The sequence below is a fragment of the Mya arenaria genome, chromosome 8 (assembly GCF_026914265.1).
Source record: "Mya arenaria isolate MELC-2E11 chromosome 8, ASM2691426v1".
NCBI lineage: Eukaryota > Metazoa > Mollusca > Bivalvia > Myida > Myidae > Mya > Mya arenaria.
In genome coordinates, this window is record NC_069129.1 from 64,365,273 (window position 1) to 64,385,266 (window position 19,994).

General features: G+C 33.9%; 1 protein-coding gene across 2 annotated transcripts in view; it reads right to left on the bottom strand.

Moving 5' to 3' along the window:
* LOC128242996 (retinoblastoma-like protein 1) overlaps positions 1 to 19,994 on the bottom strand; it is a 58,698-nt gene that overhangs the window by 32,131 nt on the left and 6,573 nt on the right. Inside the window, exons 8-11 of one of the 2 annotated variants that reach the window (XM_052960462.1) lie at positions 12,162 to 12,209; positions 9,152 to 9,335; positions 5,006 to 5,172; positions 1,684 to 1,768 (exon numbers count right to left, since the gene is read on the bottom strand). In XM_052960462.1, the coding sequence (XP_052816422.1) occupies positions 1,684 to 1,768; positions 5,006 to 5,172; positions 9,152 to 9,335; positions 12,162 to 12,209 (484 nt within the window). The remainder of the gene's footprint in view (positions 1 to 1,683; positions 1,769 to 5,005; positions 5,173 to 9,151; positions 9,336 to 12,161; positions 12,210 to 19,994) is intronic. The other variant, XM_052960463.1, reaches the window with a different exon arrangement.

Consider the following 19,994-nt stretch of genomic DNA (forward strand, 5'->3'; position numbering starts at 1 on the left):
CCTTAAATGTGAGATATTTTAAAGTTTTAAAAGCATCTTAAGAGCAAATTACATTTTCAATCAAGTTGGATGCGGTCGGATACCCCTGGACTGCAATCAATTTCAGTGATTTTTTTGGAATTATTTTCACAGCCTGTGCCTTGCAAATCGGGAAAAAGGTTGACTTTGCCAAAAACAATCAGGCCAAAATAGCTAATATAATGGCAAATATACATGTTTTCACTTTTTTATTCATACATTATGAAATACTGTGAAATAGTATGACTTGTCAAGATTTTGTTTATTTTTCATGAAATTAATTCCTTTTTTATTCATTAACATTATCTGCATTTGTCAAATAGGGAAAAAATTATGAATTTGTGGGAAAAATTGACATTTTTTTCGCAAGGGGAAACAGCCTTTGGAACGCAGTTAACTGCACCAAAAAAATCACTGAATTTCCAAACTATGTTTAAAAAATAAATTCAGTATGTAAAACATGGTCTCATAAACTTGATGATCTCAGTTGAATGTTTTCTCCTGAATTATCATCATGTACATTACCATATGTTTTTTACAACTGTTACTTTCAATGGATGAGAGATTGAATACATTTGCATCTTTCTGTCATTCTTTATCCAAATTTATCTAGTTGATTGATAGTGAAGAATACGTGGGGAGTAATTGACCAATATAACAAATGATCTTGAAAATGGCTCATGTTTTTTCCTGAATGTTTTTATTGGCATCTCAATTTTCAAGACCGTGGAAATGTCAACAGTTCTGTTGCAGGTTTACCAGCTCACAAAGCTTCATATAAATTACCCTGAGATATTTCAGCAGTCTTCTTTTTTTTCTGGGATAAATGGAGGGCATTGGATCATGGAAACTAGTCATAAAGATGGTCAGTGGAAACCTACATAACCTCACGACACTAGTGAGCAACCTTTCCAAGTATGCAGCTTAATGCACCAAACATTTAATTGGTTAAAAAAGCATTACTATTCTGAAAGTTGAAACAAGCACCCAACAGAGCTAGGGCCAATGGTCGTTAGTTCTTAAGCTTTTCAGTCAAAATGGGCACAAATTAAACATTGTTTAAACCAGAGTTATGAGTCTTCCTGTACTGGTGTGTACTATGGAAGCACAAGAGTTATGGGTCTTCTGTACTTGTGTGTACTATGGAAGCACAAGAGTTATGGGTCTTCCTGTACTGGTGTGTACTATGGAAGCACAAGAGTTATGGGTCTTCTGTACTTGTGTGTACTATGGAAGCACAAGAGTTATGGGTCTTCCTGTACTGGTGTGTACTATGGAAGCACAAGAGTTATGGGTCTTGCTGTACTAGTGTGTACTATGGAAGCACAAGCGTTATGGGTCTTCTGTACTTGTGTGTACTATGGAAGCACAAGAGTTATGGGTCTTGCTGTATGTGTGTGTACTATGGAAACGCAAGAGTTATGGGTCTTGCTGTAATAGTGTGTACAATGGAAGCATGTGTATGAAGTTTATAAGAAAATATAAGAAAGGTTTTTATGTTTTTTCTTGGTTAAACAGAATAGCTAAATATCATAGTCATGCAGCAAATGTAGGCAGGCATTCAATATGATTAATACAGTAAAACTTGTTGCATTTAGGTCAACTGGACTACCTATGTCTAAGGTCACATTCCATAGAGATAATTTCCAACCACTCTAGACTCACCTGTACATAGTGGTTACAGAAGATCTCCCCCATGTCCTTGACTCTCTGCTGTATGGTGTCCAGGAGGGGCTGGCCTCCTACCTCCCTGAAACAAACAAAATGGCACATGTACGACTAAGGGAAGAAACTAACAAATAGCAAATTTGACAAAAGGGGTAATAACTCTTGACAATTCTGATAACTGCATAGGTGTTCTCCTTTCTCACTGAATATATAAAAATATTTAACTTCCTATTGCACTTCCTTATATGCATATATATATATATCAATTAAATTGCATTCACATTGTGATGAATGCATCTTCTTTTGAATACCTCTGTTTGAACAAGATGCTTGTGATTGCCCAAGTGGTAAAATGTATGTGACGTCTTTGACACAAACCTAATATATTTAGCATTGAAGTTGAATATTCTTTGAGAAAATTTGCAAAAATCAGTATTAATATAAACATCGAATATTTAAGAATTTGCGGTTCATTGGTGTAAGAAAACATTTTTTCAGCACTTATTATGTTCCAATGATTGATTTTAAAATTGATTGGTTGGGCCTAAAAAATGTGATAATCAAGTTTATTTGGTCATAATCGATCACCGATGCAGCTGGTGAGTTGTTTTTCTTCATCCTCTCGTTATTTGCACTTGGTCAATAACCACCAATTTTATCCATTGAGTTCATTAATAAATTCAAAAGTGTTCAGTTGTTATAGTTAACAATATGGCCGAAAGTACCAACAATGATAACTTCAAACATACTTTAAGATTACGAGTTATTATACAAGAATAACTAAGGTATTGTCAAAACCATTGTTTCTATTGATAATCGGTTACTGGAGTGGAATCAATTATCAATAGTCGAACTGGAACAAATTCTCAACACTTTGTCAGTGCACAGTAAAACAGTAGTTATAAGAAAAGAATTTAAACGATTTATGCTATCTTTGCCAATATTTATACATTATTTAGCTTGACAAATTATTGACAAATTCATCTGGCAGAAAATGAATATGCTTGAAAAGGAAATCGGTCCACAAGGACAGCTTGGTTAGATTTCTGAGCCATATTTAAGACGTTAACAATGACTGGGCCACTATACCAAGCTTGCACTGTAGTTTTATGCCTTTTCAATCACTTAAAAAAAGCCCCCCGGATTCTAAGATTTATTATAACTTCTTTCAATGATTATTGAGTGAACAAGTTAAACTCCTAGAAATAAGCAGAATGAGGTTATCTTATTTTTTTTTACAATTTTTGCATGTTTTTAATGCTCTATAATATTTCTCTCTTGGCCATAATATTTTCATTTACAGAAAAATATTTTAACTGCTTTTAGCTTTCTTTTCTGTAACATTTTGTTCATTTGATCACAACTTCGCCCTTTAATTATTTCTGTTTTTTATCTTCAAAGCTGACCTTTGGGCTTCTGATATACACATAAAACACAAGCTAATCAGTATTCTGCTCACAAACTCCATTCTGACACCCCATCATTAGGCGATTTTGTTCATTCATCAAAACACTATGATCCACTTGATGAAGACTTATGGCCTTTTTCACAAGTACCCTAATTTCACTGAAAATTACTTTTAATCAGAAGTTTATGGGATAAAGAATGTTTTTGTGGTGAAAATTGGGGTCAACCTGCCATTAATTTTATATTAACTACTAGTTTCGGTTAGGATACAATCTTTCTTCCATTCTCTTTGGTAGAGCTTAAACCATAAGCAATTTAAAGAGAAGTTACAAAGCCTTGTGTTAAGAAAGGTGCTGCAGAAAAGGGAAACATTCTAAAAGTTTGAAGGACATATTGTATTGGGCCGTGAAGAAATTACATATTATAAATTTAACAAAACATGTTATTAATGCATTTAATTACACCAGATTTAGATTTCAACATCCCTATATATTAAATTTGGTTTATTTCTATTTATAATCTTATAAAATGCTTTAAAACAAAAGAAAGGAAATATTTCATAATCTAATGCATCAATTTCTAAGAACGCAGAATGGTGCACAGGTCAGTCTCCATGAGGGCAAATGAAAGCTAGCACCTGATGACATCTAACAAGAATCTAAGGGCAAACATTTGCTCTTGTATAAGAGTGCTAACGGTCACAAAATATGCCTGTCCTATTATTAGATAAATATTTGCAAATTCAAGGGTGATGACTCTGAAGGGACTGGGGCGACAAGGCTGGTTATCAAACTTGGGCAAGATATTCTGCCCATACACATACTGTGAAAGTTTTGTGATGATGAGACAAAAGCACCTCAAGTTGCAGTGTGGATATCTTAGTGGACACCAATTGCCTGCCATAGGTCAATCCTTTATACATCATATAGCATAATATAGCAATGCTCATCGGACCCAATGTTGCAAATATATTGTACATAAACCACAAACACCACAGGAGGATGTAAATTCTTCTCCATTTTTTATTGCTTTAATTCATGGGACTTAACTTACAAGCATTTGAGGCAGAGTTAAATGCTATATTAATATATGTGTGCACTGCCATAGAAAACATGTGTACTAATTTCCATGTTCATAAAGTACAGCTTTTATGATATGGCACAGAAATGACAACAACCACGCTGCCACTGGTGGCACCAAAGCTTTGGCAAAACACAACTTTTTCTTTGAAAAAAAACAACAGATGAATAAAACAGGGTTCTCAATAAGTATTGGTTGAACCGTCTCAAATAGTCAACGACCAGCTTCTACTTATTCTACTGAAAATTCATTTAGTTTTCCAAATTTGAACCGGCCCTATTGCCATTTGAACCGTCCATTTTGGCCGGCAGCCGGTTCTTATTGAGAACACTGATAAAATATGTTGTTTTAAACCCACCACATTAGAAAGGAAAACCCCAAGCATCTACATATACTGTGTCCTTCAACTTATTTATGTGGCATTAAATCGTGGAAAAACAAGACAAATAGCTCATTTCTAGAGCAGTTAACAGCTGTGTTGTTAAACAGACACCTTGAAAACAATTCAGATACATCATAATCATCTACTTGTTTGAAGAGAACAAAATACAATACACAAAAAAATATAACAAGAATAAAGCCTCCATGTGCTACTATCACTTAACAGCAGGCAACATCGAATGGACCAGATTTTATTATTTTTTTATCTATATCATACACCTATATATGTTATATAACATCAATAAGTAACATTCCTAATTGTTGAACATTTTTCCAAAACAATCAGAGAGTAGCTATACTAGTGTGGCTTTTACAAAATGCAAAGTTAAATCAAAGTCCTCAATGTACTATGGTTGTATCTAGTAGAAGACAGGGAAACAATAAGACTTACAGAAGTTGTTCCTGCAGACAATCACTGGGCGCTGTCTTGCGTCCAGACAACAAGTGCTGTAGACGGCTGACACTCTGGGTTGCCGTGGATACCGGGGTGATGGTGACATCCTTCTCCTTCAGGTAGCGTCGACCAGTCAGTGGGGTCGACGGGGCCAGGCTCCGAGTCTGTTGGTCAAATGACAAGTTATAGCACGGACTTGTGGGGTAAGGCCAGGTGGGCTTGGCCTGCTGACAAATGCAGCTGGCTTCTTTTACTTTAACTGGTGTTGATTTTGGACTTGATTGGTGGTGAATGACTAAATGGTTCCGATAAATCGAGTACACCATCGCTATTAAAACATGGAGCAAATGCAACTCTCATGTCTGTCCATCTTCACTCCACTTATTCATTTTCAATAGAAATTATTCCAGTTCAAGTCACACGAGATTTCAAATCATCACCATTTTTCTAAAACAAAGTAACCTTTCAGAAAATCATTTTTTTATATATATAAATGTGTTTTATCTGAAAGACAATTGGAATAAACAGTAAAATTCTCTAGTCCAGTCAAGTCATTGCACGTTGCCCGCTTTTTCTCTTTTTTTTAACAAAACACTCTTACTTCTTTCATTATACATTCAAACTCCCAACAAAAATGGAGTTCACTAAAAATGTTCCTCACAATTACATTTAAATGCTGCATCTGAGATCAGCCACCAAGATCTATTTTGACACTACAGACAGAAAGCCTGTCTTTTCCTGCTCAATCAATTCAACACTTCTTAACCTCATAAATAAAATCAACCCATTTACATCATAGCAAAAACACACACAAAACCACTAAGCAAAAAACACATATTTTAAAATCACACTGCAGCTCAGCATCCAATGTTTATACTTTTCTCGTAATTTTACAATATCAGAACTCTCCCGCCTTTTTGCTAAAATCAGCTGATAGCTGTCATAAGCCAATACTGTATACACACTATAGGGTATTGCTCTAGATCTGAGCAGAATAAACTGCTCTTTGTATAACAGGCTACATGTTTCAACAAGAAAGTTTAAATACCCACTGACATAAAAGAAAAATCATTTTAAGTCTTTGTTGACATTTTCCATTTAAATGGCACCAAATACAAACACAGGAATATCTTAACAGAAGATTGTTTGTTGAAAATTGCCTTTCTACAAATAATCAAATATCAATTTAAGTGACTTTATTTAGAAGGAGTGATCAAATTTCGCTATCAAGATTTTAAGCATTAAATTTTACATATCTTATTCTAGCATAAATTGGATGCTTGATGCTCAATTCTATATGAGCCCAGGGTGCCAAGGCATAAAAATAATCCAGTTAATTTTCGGTTTCCCAGCCTACTCTTTTTTTTTTCCCTGATCCTAGACTTCAGATTTTATTTCTTTTCATTTGATTTTTTTTCTTTTAAAAGTTAAAAAATGAAGTGTTTTGTGCTGTTTACAATACCAGTGATAATTGTATAGGTGTTCTTAAGCATGAAATTTAGAGTTTTGGGTAACAGAAAAATCTCAAGAAACATTTCGCCTAATAAAAATAAATTCCTTACCTTACTACACCAATGTTGTTGTTTTTTGTTTGTTTGTTGTTGTTGTGTTGTTGTTGTTGTTTTTTTGGGGGGAGGGGATTACAAGTGTCCTCAGCAAATGCAACAGTGATTACCAAAATAAATGCCCTGGATAATGATATGATTAATCATTCCAGAAACCTTGTTGTTCATCCAATAAAATGCACATTAATAGTGATGGCCATAAACTGGGTATAAATAAATGCTTCCCTGGCCATTATAATAATAGTTGTTCATGGAATGCCTGGCAACTGCCTAACAAATGATGGCTCCCCCTTTGTATGAGCACTGCATGGCCTCCGTAACACATGGACAATATTGATATTGCACATGTATCTAAAAACACTGAGGTCATTAAACCTAGCACACTTAACAGCTGAAACTGGAACAGTGCAGGACAGTTGAACTGTTCATCTTGCTTCTTCAACAAACAGTAACATTTGAAAATATATACATATGAACTTGCCAGCTCATGAGTAAGTAAAAAACAGCACAGACTGCTCAAGTTCTTTCAAATAGCATTTTTCTAATCATGTGTCAAAGCAGGGCACACAGGCAAAACCAGTTCACTGTTCAATCAATCGGCCCATTTCCCCCACTGCACAATAGGAGTAGTGAGACACACATTACAAGAGGAATAACTTATTATATTCCAAGCCTTTTATTCCAATTTGCATTGAATATCAAAGCAAAAACATCAGAGCTGCCACAATTACCTGATTGAAGACAAACAAACACAACTCCAACATATAACAAAGGTATCTGACAGTCCATTAAAATTATACTTTTTTCACTGACTTCAAAGACCACAGGCCAAAGTGTAATACCTTAATACCATGCAGAACTTGGAAGGGTTTTTCTCATTTGTTTATAAAAATACTAATTACAAACTTCTAAAAAAACAGATTAGCTTCAATCATCATGCAATGATCTAGGTTTCTTTAATTATGTTGGGCTTTTTCATACAGAGGAAAATATTCTGGTTTGATCTGTATCTGATCTCACTAAATAGCATGATTTCAAACAACTCATTTCACTACCACCACAACCACCACCACCCCATCATCACCGCCACCACCACCATCATTGTCATCATCATCATCATCATCATCATCATCATCATCATCATCATCATCATCATCATCATCATCATCATCAGCATCAGTATCATCAACATCATCAACATCTTCATCAACAACACCAGCAACATTATTATCACTATCATGATCATCATGTTCATGACCATTATCATATTTTCATCATCAACATAATCAATGTCAACGTCGTCATCATCATCTTCGTCGTCATCATCATGATCATCATGATCATCATCATCATCATTATCATCTTTTATGATGGCTCTCTAACCTTATTCACTAGTCACCAAAATTTCTCAATTATTTTTTTCTTCAAAAAATGACATGAGCTGAGCCATCACGATTGGACTATTCATAACCATTAAACTTATGACAATATGCAATCAAAGAATAATGCATTGTAAGCCATGGACAAACAAATGCATGTTTACTTGATTCAATGTAATTGTTAAACAAACTTGGTCATTACCCTCAGCCAACTTGGTCTGTTCTAAGCATCATGTCATTGGCATAGGATATAAAAACAAGAGTCGTCACAGTAAGTGACAAATGTCCCTAAGAGCTATCCAATTCAATGGATTATGCAACTCCTAAGACGCCTACAATTAGGAAGAGCTATCATACACAAAAGCATGTGCCAGCCCCTGCCACGGTTGATGTCAAGTGTGGAGGAGTGATGCAGTAAGAGGTAGGGATGAGGGCCTTGCACGCGACACATCATCTTCATGTACCATACAAATACGCCAATTAATTTGAAAATCCCTCCATAGATGACAAAGTTAAATCCCATACACAGATACTTAATCTATATACATTTAGCAGCATTCCATCATGATTACTCCAAGTTGACCTTGAACTTTGAAGTAGAGTCATCAGTTCCACATGACACATCTCCAGTATGGCCAGAACACATGTGCCAATTTATTTTAACCCATCCTGAGCATAACAATGTTATATGTACGCAGATACTCTATATGCATATGTGAATTATTTCATGATGATTCAACTATAAGTCTGTCCTTGAACTTTGAGGTAGGGTCGTGGATCTTGCATGCAAAACATCCCCATTATGTCCCAAACATATGTGCCAATTTATTTTAAAATCCCTCCATGCATGACAAAGTCATAGTCAGGACATGGAAAAGCCATTCCATCATAATAAACCAGGGTGTGACCTTGACCTTCAAGGAAGGGAAGTGGGTCTAACACAGGACATGTCGGCTTTATACTTAACACACGTGGCAAGCAATGTCACTGGGCCGACACTGAACACCAGATGGACAGATAGTGGGATTTTAATATGAACACCTTCCTGGGCATAAATATATTTCAAAATAACTTGGATGCAATATAAAAAAAAGTTGTTTTGGTAACTTAATTTTCCTGGATTTTAAATATGCAATCCTAAAGATATGCACCTATTCAGCTGTTGTAAAGCCCTCCATGTACAACACCAGCATGCTCACCTGGTCTACATGCTGCTGTAGACTAGAACGTTGCTGCATGCGTTCTGTCAGCTCTCCAGTGACATCCTCCCGAGAACGGGCTGGCGTACCGATCTCTTCATCTGCGTCTTCATCAAGAAAGATGCGCTCGTCGAAGTCTCCAACACTCAGAACGTACTCCTCGTATGAGTTGTTTATAGACTTTCTGTACAGAGATATAAAATAATATGTGTTAGATTTATCAATTACAAAGAAAGGGCTATGGTTTCAAACAGATGAAAAATAAAGATTTTGTTCGGATTCCTATTTATAAATTGCTAAGATCTCCTAAAAATATCTAATGTAAGTGGTCAAAATTATATTTTGCAAATGAGAAGACAGTATTTCTCAAGATTTCAATACATTTATTTCAGTAAATCAGCAGTCAGCCTTAAATGATTTTAATCATGTGAAGCGGTAGATATAAAACAGTGGCCGGTCTAGTTAGTGGATGGTTTTAAACAATTTTATGTGGACCACTAAAAAACTTTAAGGTTGTCAGTATGTTCTTAAACAAAATAAATGGTTATGCATCTGTGTAATATCAAACCATTTATTTATGTAAGTACATACTAACAATCTATAACTATTACTTAAAGAGTCATCAGAGGCAAGCTTTTACTTTGGCAAGGTAAAAGATCATCTTTACAAAACATAACAACATCAATACAGTTAAGAGACTGTAGTTTGTGACTTTTTTTTCTGATGATTTTTTTTTTTCAAAACATAAATATGATAAAGATAAGTGAAAATGTAAATGACTTAGTTGTAAATGAATGACTGCTTCATTACATATTAATGATATCTTAAGCAAGATAAAAAAAACCACAACAATTAATGTGGACTATTTATAGTGCTGCTGTAATACACATTTCTAAATTGCTCCACTTTATGATGCAACTTATCCATCTACTCAGTAAATAATATTACTAAACTTGAGACTGAATAAATTCATGGAAAAAAAAAGAGATCATGGTTATGTTTGGGTTGCAATTTTTTTGTAAGCTTTTTCGACACTTGGTGAAATTAACAAATGTCTAAAATTTTGCAGCTCAATAAGTCTGACTTTTTTCTGAAAAGATGTGAAACAATCATAAATTATAATGCTTCTTAAGAGTTTAAGTACAATTATACCATTCTTATTTTTCAACTTGACCTGTATTCCATTTGCTTAATCATACATTAGGTCAGCTAACACAACAAGTACACAACTTTTCCACACTTAAATTCTTTTATCACTCCTTGGGGGAGATCTTTTTATTAATGACAAAGTTAACCTTAAACTTGTAGCTTAAAACATCTTTTCAGCAATATATTATTATCATACAGTTTAATACAGCTCATACAACTTCTGAAGATTAGATGGTAGTAATTTGTTAAACAAAGATGAAAGGTTTTCATCGAAATAACTGCATTATAAAACCCATAAAGAAGATCAGTTGTGGAAGCTGTTGGAAAATCCAGCAAGGATGTGTAAATGTGCAGAGGCTGTGCCAAGGCCACATGTGAAATAATGAAACAACATTAATAAACAAAATAAACAGTAACTATGTAACATAAAACATTTCAACTCCAGGTCCTGGCAAATGAGACAAAACATGAGGTGAATAACAAGCTTGCTTATAGTATAAAAATCCTAAAATTTTAAACAAAAATTAAGCTGGTTTTAGCAGAAGAACTCTCTGCCTTTAGCGGTGACTTTAAAGTAAATCTTTTAAAAGAAAACTGAAAGCAATCTCTGGTCTAATTCTTCTTTATTTATATAATTGGCTTATTTAATGGTAATTAAACTGACAAAGCATCACATTTTTATGCTTAAGAGTAATGGTTGCTGAAAACAGCTCTAATCATAAACCAATTATTCTGCATAAATACAAATTAATTGGATTCACATTTGCCTCGGCCTTGAGAATAAACAAACAAGCGAATAAGGCCTAGAAAAATATGCATCAGGTTCAATAACATGGCAGGGCCGACTGCCTCGAGGGGAAGATTTAGCTACATATTTACTTAACTTCCAGAAGATTCAGGATGAGTTGCATAATTTTGCTGCTGCTTTTTTAGAATTTCTTAAAATTATTTAATCTGATTACAACTCAACACCATGAGGTTTCAATATAACTGCTATGATCATCATCAGTCTCTTATTTTTTGTTACACAATATTACTAAGTTTTAGTCAAGATTTGGTTTGGAAGGCCAGAAACTACAGTTAAAGTTCTAGGCCCTATTCAAAATCACAGATTTTTCTTGGCAGCTTCATACATCTGTAGGTATTTATCCATGATATGCTGAAATGTGAAAAATACAGGTAAAATTACAGGTTTTCTTATTAAAATAACAAATCTCTCCAATAAATTTCACAGTAGGTCAAGGCAATCTGTGAGTGCTGTTTTTTTCTTGTTTTTTTTTTACTTCTATTTTTGTTTAGTGTCTTATTTTCCCCCACATGACCTTGCATGCTAATGGAAGTTTGAACCAACGCAAGAACTCTCAATCTGTGATTTTGAATCTCCAAACAATGCTTCGGTTAATACTTGACTAACTAACAGTGTTATTGAACAACAAAACATCCACTTATCAACAAACTGGCTTCTCTTGAAATGAACAAGAATTCTGTTCTGGAGATAAAATTTTACAATCAAAACATTTTTACCAAATAAATTTTACCCTTCCCTTTCTTTGAGGTTCCTTCGATGTTATAATTTATTTCTGCTCATTTTTTATTTCTTTTTAATTCATAATTTTGAAGTTTTTATAAAAAGAAATGTTTGCTCAATATTTTTTCAAATTGTCAAAATAAGCGCAAGCTTGTAAGCCTGATACTGGTTATTTTTTTTTAAGTTTGTTCAAATTTAATAGCCCACTTTGTGGGTATGGGTAAGATAAGGCTGTTTCTAAGCTGATTCAAGTGAATGAAGGGGAGTAATGTGGTCAATGTTAGTTAGTCAAGAGTTCTCCCCCCTGACAGCTCTCACAAACTGCACACTAACCTGCTGTGAGCCAGTGGAAACTCTTCATAAGCCTCATTTATTGCCTCACTGAAAACAGTCACAACACAAAACTCAAATATATAACTGAAAACTGTGAACTAAAGAAACTTTCTTGTCCTGGAAACTGTAAACAAAAGCAATAAAGAAACTTTCTTGTCCATATGTTAACAAGAAAGGTTTTCAAAACAAATATTTAAATTCCTGAAACTGGCATGAATGAACGAATGAATAAGAATGATAAGTGGCTTCAATTTGATTTCAAGGCAAAGTACCAAAATACACGACAGAACTTGTTGGATTACAATATTGTTACTAAACAACTTTTTGTGCTAACATTATACATAATATGATTGTTCGGACAAGAAAATTCCCAAAGAAAGTAACAAACAATACAAAGTATAAACTCTAAAAAGATGAAATACAGAAAGCTCTGTGTGTTCACAGAAAAAATGTTTGTGACAATCAAATACAATATAAATATCAATGTCAAAGGCTGCACATTTTTAGCTTTAATTACAGGGTTATCAAATACTTAACGACTTCCCTCACAGAAGAATGCTACACAAGCATTAATTGATTAATTTCTTAAATCTAAGATCAATCAGTTCACATATTTATGGCAGTCAGTTTAAATGATCAAGTGCGGATATGTCTCAGATTTCAACACCTACCAAATATCTTCCATATTTAAATACACACTTGTGCCAACAGACGTAAAACAGCCAGCCTAAAACAATACAATCTGCCGTAAATAGGTTTATCTGAGCAAGGATTCAGTTGCAACTTGGCAGATTTTGTTTACAATCAGATGACCTCACTGATTGGTTGACACTTTAAATTAAAAGGTCAAACATCAGACTATTTAATTTAAAAAAAAATAACAATGTATATAATTCTTCTGTTCCCAAAAAACAAGAGCTGTCACTGTAAGTGAAAATGCCCCCAAAATACCAGGACGTTCAATTGACATTCAGGAAAAGTAAACATAAACTATATATAAACAAATGTGCAGGACTCAAAGTTGGTTGACTAGGCAGAGAGCTGGGACTTTCACACCACAAATCCATAGATAAGGACCTTTGAGTTACAGTAGTCATGGCCACTTTATATGCCCCTACCCCTTGCATGACAAAGTTTCAGTAAGACACGAGCACCTAAGTGAATATGTGTAGCATTCTACAATGATTACCTCGAGTGACCATGAAGTCAAAGGCAGTGATATGGGTCTTGCCCCACACATGTGTAATGTTATTTGAAAATCCTACTGTGCATAACAGAGCTACAGCCCAGACATGACCATTTATGCAGAATTCCATTATTATTAAGGGACCTTGACCTTCCGAGGTAGGAAGTACGAAGTGGGTGACACGTCATCTTTATGTGCCAAACATCTGTGCCAGGTTATCTCAAAGTTCCCAGTGCGGAAAAAGTTTCAGCCCAGACATTACCACCTTTACTCTACATGCATATGCATATATTGATTAAGGATTAACCTCTTAGTGTGTCCTTGACCATAAGGATATGACTTATGTAACATCGTGCCAAAAACAGTGATTAAAATAATATTGTAATAATCGTTTGACTATCATTGTAAATTAACAAGTGTAAACTAAACTAAACTAAACTAAAAATGTGCCTAACATCTATGTCTGGTTGTTACAAAATCGCTTTGTACATGTCTAAGTTACAGCCAAAACACAAAAAAAAACACAGACAGATGGACAGTGCCATTCTTATATTGGAATAAACTAATCCAACAAACAATAAAAAAAATCTTTTTCAAACACGATTGCTTTGAAAAGGGAACTTATTTCAATGTAACGAATGAACAATGGCTTTTGTATAGTTAATATTTCAAGAAAGAATTTGTTTCAATAACAACCCATTACATGTGAGTAACCCTTTGAATTAAATTTTAACCAAAATGAACACAAATCAGAATAAGTACTGACAGTTGCCTTTTTGACACTTAGGTAATTATCATAAACACACATTCTAACCTCATATCATGTGAACCTCCAATTGTTATGTTTTGTTCCTCTGCCAGACAGGGCAAAATTTAAGCCAGCTATTCATAATTACCACTTCTTCTCCAAACATGCTTGTACAGATAAGCTTATTTCGGAGGCAAATCAGTTAGTTTAATAAGTTCATGTCAATTTGCCTAACAGACAATAATGGTAATTGATAGTCAAGGGCCAATAGTGTTCAGTATATATAGGTAAAACCTCTTGGGAACAGTTCAACACTAATCTTTCCCATGCCCAATTGTTTGTAACTTAATTTAGGTTGAGGCAATTACATGTCTCGTTTTTCTGCAATTTAATTCAACAGCCATATTCATTCTACTTTAAAGATATACACTCTACATTTGTTCTAATTTCATGGATATTGATGCAAGTATGGATTTTGAAAATAAAATGATTTTTTTTTTGCAAGGGCCAGGTGGCTGCTAGGGCTCCGGAAGCTCCTGGAATTAAGCTTTCTATAAAGAATTTCAAAGCCTCTCCTGACATTACTTGGACAATTTCAAACGCAAAGCCACTTGGATATATTGTGTGCTCTGGCAGGGAAGAAAATGTCATGAAACAAATCAGAAAGTATCAGGGGATACTTGAATTGACAGTCTTTGCTCTCATTTTTGCCAAAAAAATCAAAATGATTATGTTCAACAGTCTGGACCCACCAGTCATTTAATATTTGTGCGTTTTCAGCTATCAAATACACAGTTACAATCTTGTCATCATTATTTTTTTCATAAATGCATCATTAAATTACTCATTAAAGTTTTATCACTCAAAATATATGTTTGTTATATATGTGTATGTATTGATATTTAACATGAGTGTCACTTTAAATTACACATACACTCATTAGTGACAACACTCGTGCCACAGCCAATCAGATTGCCGGACGGAAACTAAATAAACATGCATACTGTGAAGTAGTGTTGGGAATCTGACAGAAAAAATCGATAATTGGTCCATGAAACCGAGCAATGATTGATTATTAATCGATTTTATCATTATTTTATTATCTTTCGTCATCTTTTGTCATCATCTTTAAGGTATACAGATACAGAACATTTTAAGTACAGTTTTAAGCACAAATGTTCCCTTATAATATTGTTTGAACATTTCTTTGTATAAATTACATTATTTATTCAGAACGCAACCATCTTTTAGTGTTTACAAGTTACTATTACCGAACATGAGACCACAGGCTCTAAGTTTTGTCTTACATTTAGAATTGTATACTTGTGTTAAATAAACACAAAGAAAGATATCAATTTCATTTTAGTAATCGGTCAGTAACAAGTACAACAAGCAGTTGAGTATTCTCTGTTTTACAAGAACATATCCTTTCAGAAACCTGAGAAAACTAAATTTATACATGATACAAAGTAAACGGAAACATGTTTTAAAAATCACCTTAAAACCATAAACATGAGTAGTTGAGAACCAATCCTTTAGCAGTTAAATTACAAAGAAAATTTGTAATATGATACTGAAGTGACATACTGACTAGATAACTTAACATGTAACACCTTAACATTTCAACATTAACTAGAAAAGAAATTTTACGTCCCTTATTTCTATAATCTATTGTTCAAATTTCACTTTCCCTTGTTGCGACGCAGGCCTCTCCGATCAATTGTTGATTATAATCGATCATTGGCACAACACTACTGTGAAGAACCATGATTGTGCACTGTCAATGCTGTTGTTCTCAATGTGTAAAGGTGTGAATAACTCACTCTACCTTTAAACAGAGTAACACTTGTAGTACAAACTGATGATAATGTTGTGTGATTTGCTCTTTGACATCTTTTTTAATACTTTGTTTAAAGTGTCAACATGTTGATCAACATGTTTCCGTATCCGTTTTTAATTTCACATAGTTTACAGTAACAATTTGCCATTTTCACGAACAATTAAAGAAATTCACTGTTCACAAACATGGTGGCGTTCGGAACTCCTCTTCCATTTTTTTTCAAAAACAACCTCGGATGTATGCAGGTACATCAGTTGAAGTAGTTCGTATTTTTTTTTAATTATATCGCTAATTAAATTTAGTGTTTTAGAGTTGTATTAATTGATCTAAGTTTAAACTGATTACTAGTGAAGTGTACTATTGCAAACATAATTAAGATTTCCAAGAGTAAACACATAAAGTTTAACTGCTAAATAAAATTACTACGCGATCTACTTGCAGCAGACTTAAACGTACCTCTTTTCGAGTATGTAAACTGTCCAAATACATCCGAGGTTGTTTTTGAAAAAAATGACCAGGAGTTCCGAATGACATGGTGGCTTTCTGATTGATTTATTTCCTTCACACTAAGTTGGATGTTGTCAGTTTAATTTCAATCAGTACATGATGATATTAGAATTATGTACTGCAGGTGTCTGGAGATGCTAAAATTAAAGAACCAGCCCAGCATTAAAGAGACACTCTTATTCAAAATCAATACATACACATGTATAACAAACATCAATATTGACTGATAAACCTTTAACTACTTACTAAATAATCCATTTGTAGAAAATATTAATTACTGATAACAAGATTGAAACCATGTATTTAATAGCAGAAAGCGCAAAAAGATTAAATGATTGGTGAATGCTTAAAGATTTACTGTGGTCTACTTTAGTCTCATGCGGTGGAAATACCGTGTTTTATGCTCATTTCTTTCAAATTAAACTAGGTGTCCTTCATACAAACCATTGTTTTCGACATTTATTCATCATTTTGGAAGATTAAAACAATACTATTAATTGTGGTAAATCTTTTTTGGGAGTAAGAGTGCATCTTTGAGTAAAAGTGTTTGTGGCTATTGATTGCAATTTAGTTCCCCTCTTATCGTTATCAGGGCTCTCACTAGGCTGAAAATTTTGGGAGAAGTGACTTCTCCCTTCAGTCAATTTAGGGAGAAGTGGGGAGACTTTAGGGAGAAGTGATACTTTTTATAACACCTGATACAAAAACTATGCCATACCACACACCTCAGTTTATATTCACATTCAAATTGATTGCTATTACTATATAAAATATTCATAAAATAATGTATCATTTTTGGCTCAGCAAAAGTGTATTTTTCAATGTCACATAGTTTATCTCCAAATAGCATCTAAAATGAACCAAAAAATACATCTAAGGATTTGAAATAATCATAATGACCTCATAAATGAACTGTCAAGAAAGTAGGGGGACGAATCTTGTTTTGGTACGTTCGGGATAGGGTACGAAAGTCACATTCAGCTGTGCTGTTATTTACTTGTTTCTGGCTGAATAATTTTAAATATGCTGACATTTAAGAACCAAATGTCATTTAAATCAGTGTCCTTGATGAAAAATTTACCAATACATAATGGGAAGTTGAAAAATTAACTCGGAAAATTGTTCTGACAAAATGGCGATCTCGCCGATTTTTTTTTTACATCGTAACTGTGACAGAGAAAATTACTGTTAGTAAACTCTACATAAAGCAAACAAATAATATTTTTTTGTGTTTACAAATCATTTTTCATCATGAACATTTCACTAAAACCAATCAAATATTTGGTGATACGTCATATTATTGATTTTCTTAGCGCCTACTTACCGATGGCCCGAGATGGCTATGACCGTCTGCTTCAAAAGCAACAATGTTTAAATGTCTTGCATTGTTTGTTCAATACATATATTAATTACTTTTTAATTTAAATTAATGCTTGACACGATATTTCATAATTATGTCTCCAATTCTATCTCATTTTAACGAACTTATATCATTTGATCAGGGTCTTCTGAATGTACATTCTGATTGGCTAACTTTCAATAGCTCCGCCTACTGGCGATGTTTTGGTAATTGGATGACACGGCCCAATTATCGGATTAGGAGATTACCAATTTGTATGAATGGCTTATTGTGATGGTTTGACTAATGGGACATTGGCCAAATACTCGCTGATTGACAGATTTACAATGTGCTAAAATTTTCGGCAAAGTCAATGTCGCTTTGATGATACAAATGGGCGAAGTCTGGGAATTTTAGGCGACCACTTTGCCCAAGTCGCCCCCTCGCGAGAGCCCTGGTTATGCGCTGCTATGCAACAGGGATACAAAACAATAGACTGCAAATGTGAAAGTAAGGTGCATATACACCAAAATATACGGTAGCACCTATTAGTTCAGTTTCAGAAGCTTAAAATGAAAGATAAACATGATGCACAATAATACTGAAGTAGAAATAAGAGCACCAGACTGGGATACAAATGCCCGCCTCTTTTTATAGCTAGTACATCAAGGACTGCAATGCTTAAACCATTCAAATTGGTGTGACAGGACTTAACCAACATCTTAATTGTTCATTTCTTCTAAACCTCTGTTGCAAATCTGCTCTTTTCCATTTTGAAAGAATTTCAGTTAATAGAAATGGCCAATATAAAGAATGGTAACAGTACGGTGAATATTTTAGTGTCTCAATTATGTTTTCAGTGCTGTGACAAAATTAACCAACTTTTTTAGAACTAAATAACATCCAAACAAATGGGCATGGTGGCAACTGTCATTTCTTACAACTTGCTAAGCCCACTGTATTTGTTTTGTTATAACTAGTTTAATATTCTCAACTTTAGAGTTCTGTGCCATTGAACAAAAACTATTTCAAAGAGTATCATGATAAAATATGTTTTGATTTATAACATAAAGTTATAGCAAGTAATTTAGCTATATAAAATGAATGTATTTTGTATGAATCCCTTTATTTTAAAAATGAATTAAGCATAAAGGCACTTTGCATCGTCAGCTGGCTTAATACCAAGTACTGTGAAATCATTTATATTCGTTGGCATGAAATTTCGTGGTTTGCCAAAAAATTACAATTTCGTGGGTACTTGAATTCGTGGTTTTTCATTTTTAAAAAATGAAATATTCAAAACTGTATCATCTCCACACGCCGGCCCGTGGTTTCCATCTTCTACGTCACGCGGTTTATGACAATCGCTTAAGTGGTACGACATGCCAATTAGTGCATATAATTATGCCAATTATCGGTTTAATTGGAAATTAAGGTCATAAAAGATCCCAAATACAGATAGATGAAGCCATTGAATGCCAATTAAGAATTTTGCAAACTGTGAAACACTGAGTAGGTCCGTATATTTGAGAAAACAATCCCTCAAGATAGCTGATGTTTACAAATTCAATCACTTTTGAATATCATCTCATTTCAATATTTATGCACACGTTTTAGTTTAATAAGGATATTGAACGCGTTGTTGTGTACATTGTCAGTAACCTCCAAAGTAATCGATTAATTGCTTCATTAAAGAAAAAAAATCGAGAACCGACACTCGTCACTCACATCTTGTAAACCTGGTAGATTTTAATGAACAGCACATATTAAAGCACGTGCTTCTGTCATTTGGTTAATAAAAACATATTAAAATGATTTGGTTTATTATTTGTTAAAGGCATATATATATATTAATATAATATATTAATAAAGCAATGATAGTAAGATATACAGTGAGACAGATATTACTCATGTATACTGTGGACTCTTTAACGAATAAACTAAAGTATGTACATAACATGGCAATTGAAAAAGTGAATAAAGGGTCTTTATTTCGTGGGATCTTGAATTCGTGGATCACCAAACCCACGAAAACCACGAACATTAATGCCCCACGAACATTAATGCCCCACGAACATTAATGCCCCACGAACATTAATGCCCCACAAACATTAATGATTTCACAGTAACTAAAAAGTAAACATGAACATAAAAAATATGCATAACTCTGAATACAAACACACAAACAACAGATTACAAATTAATACTAGAAC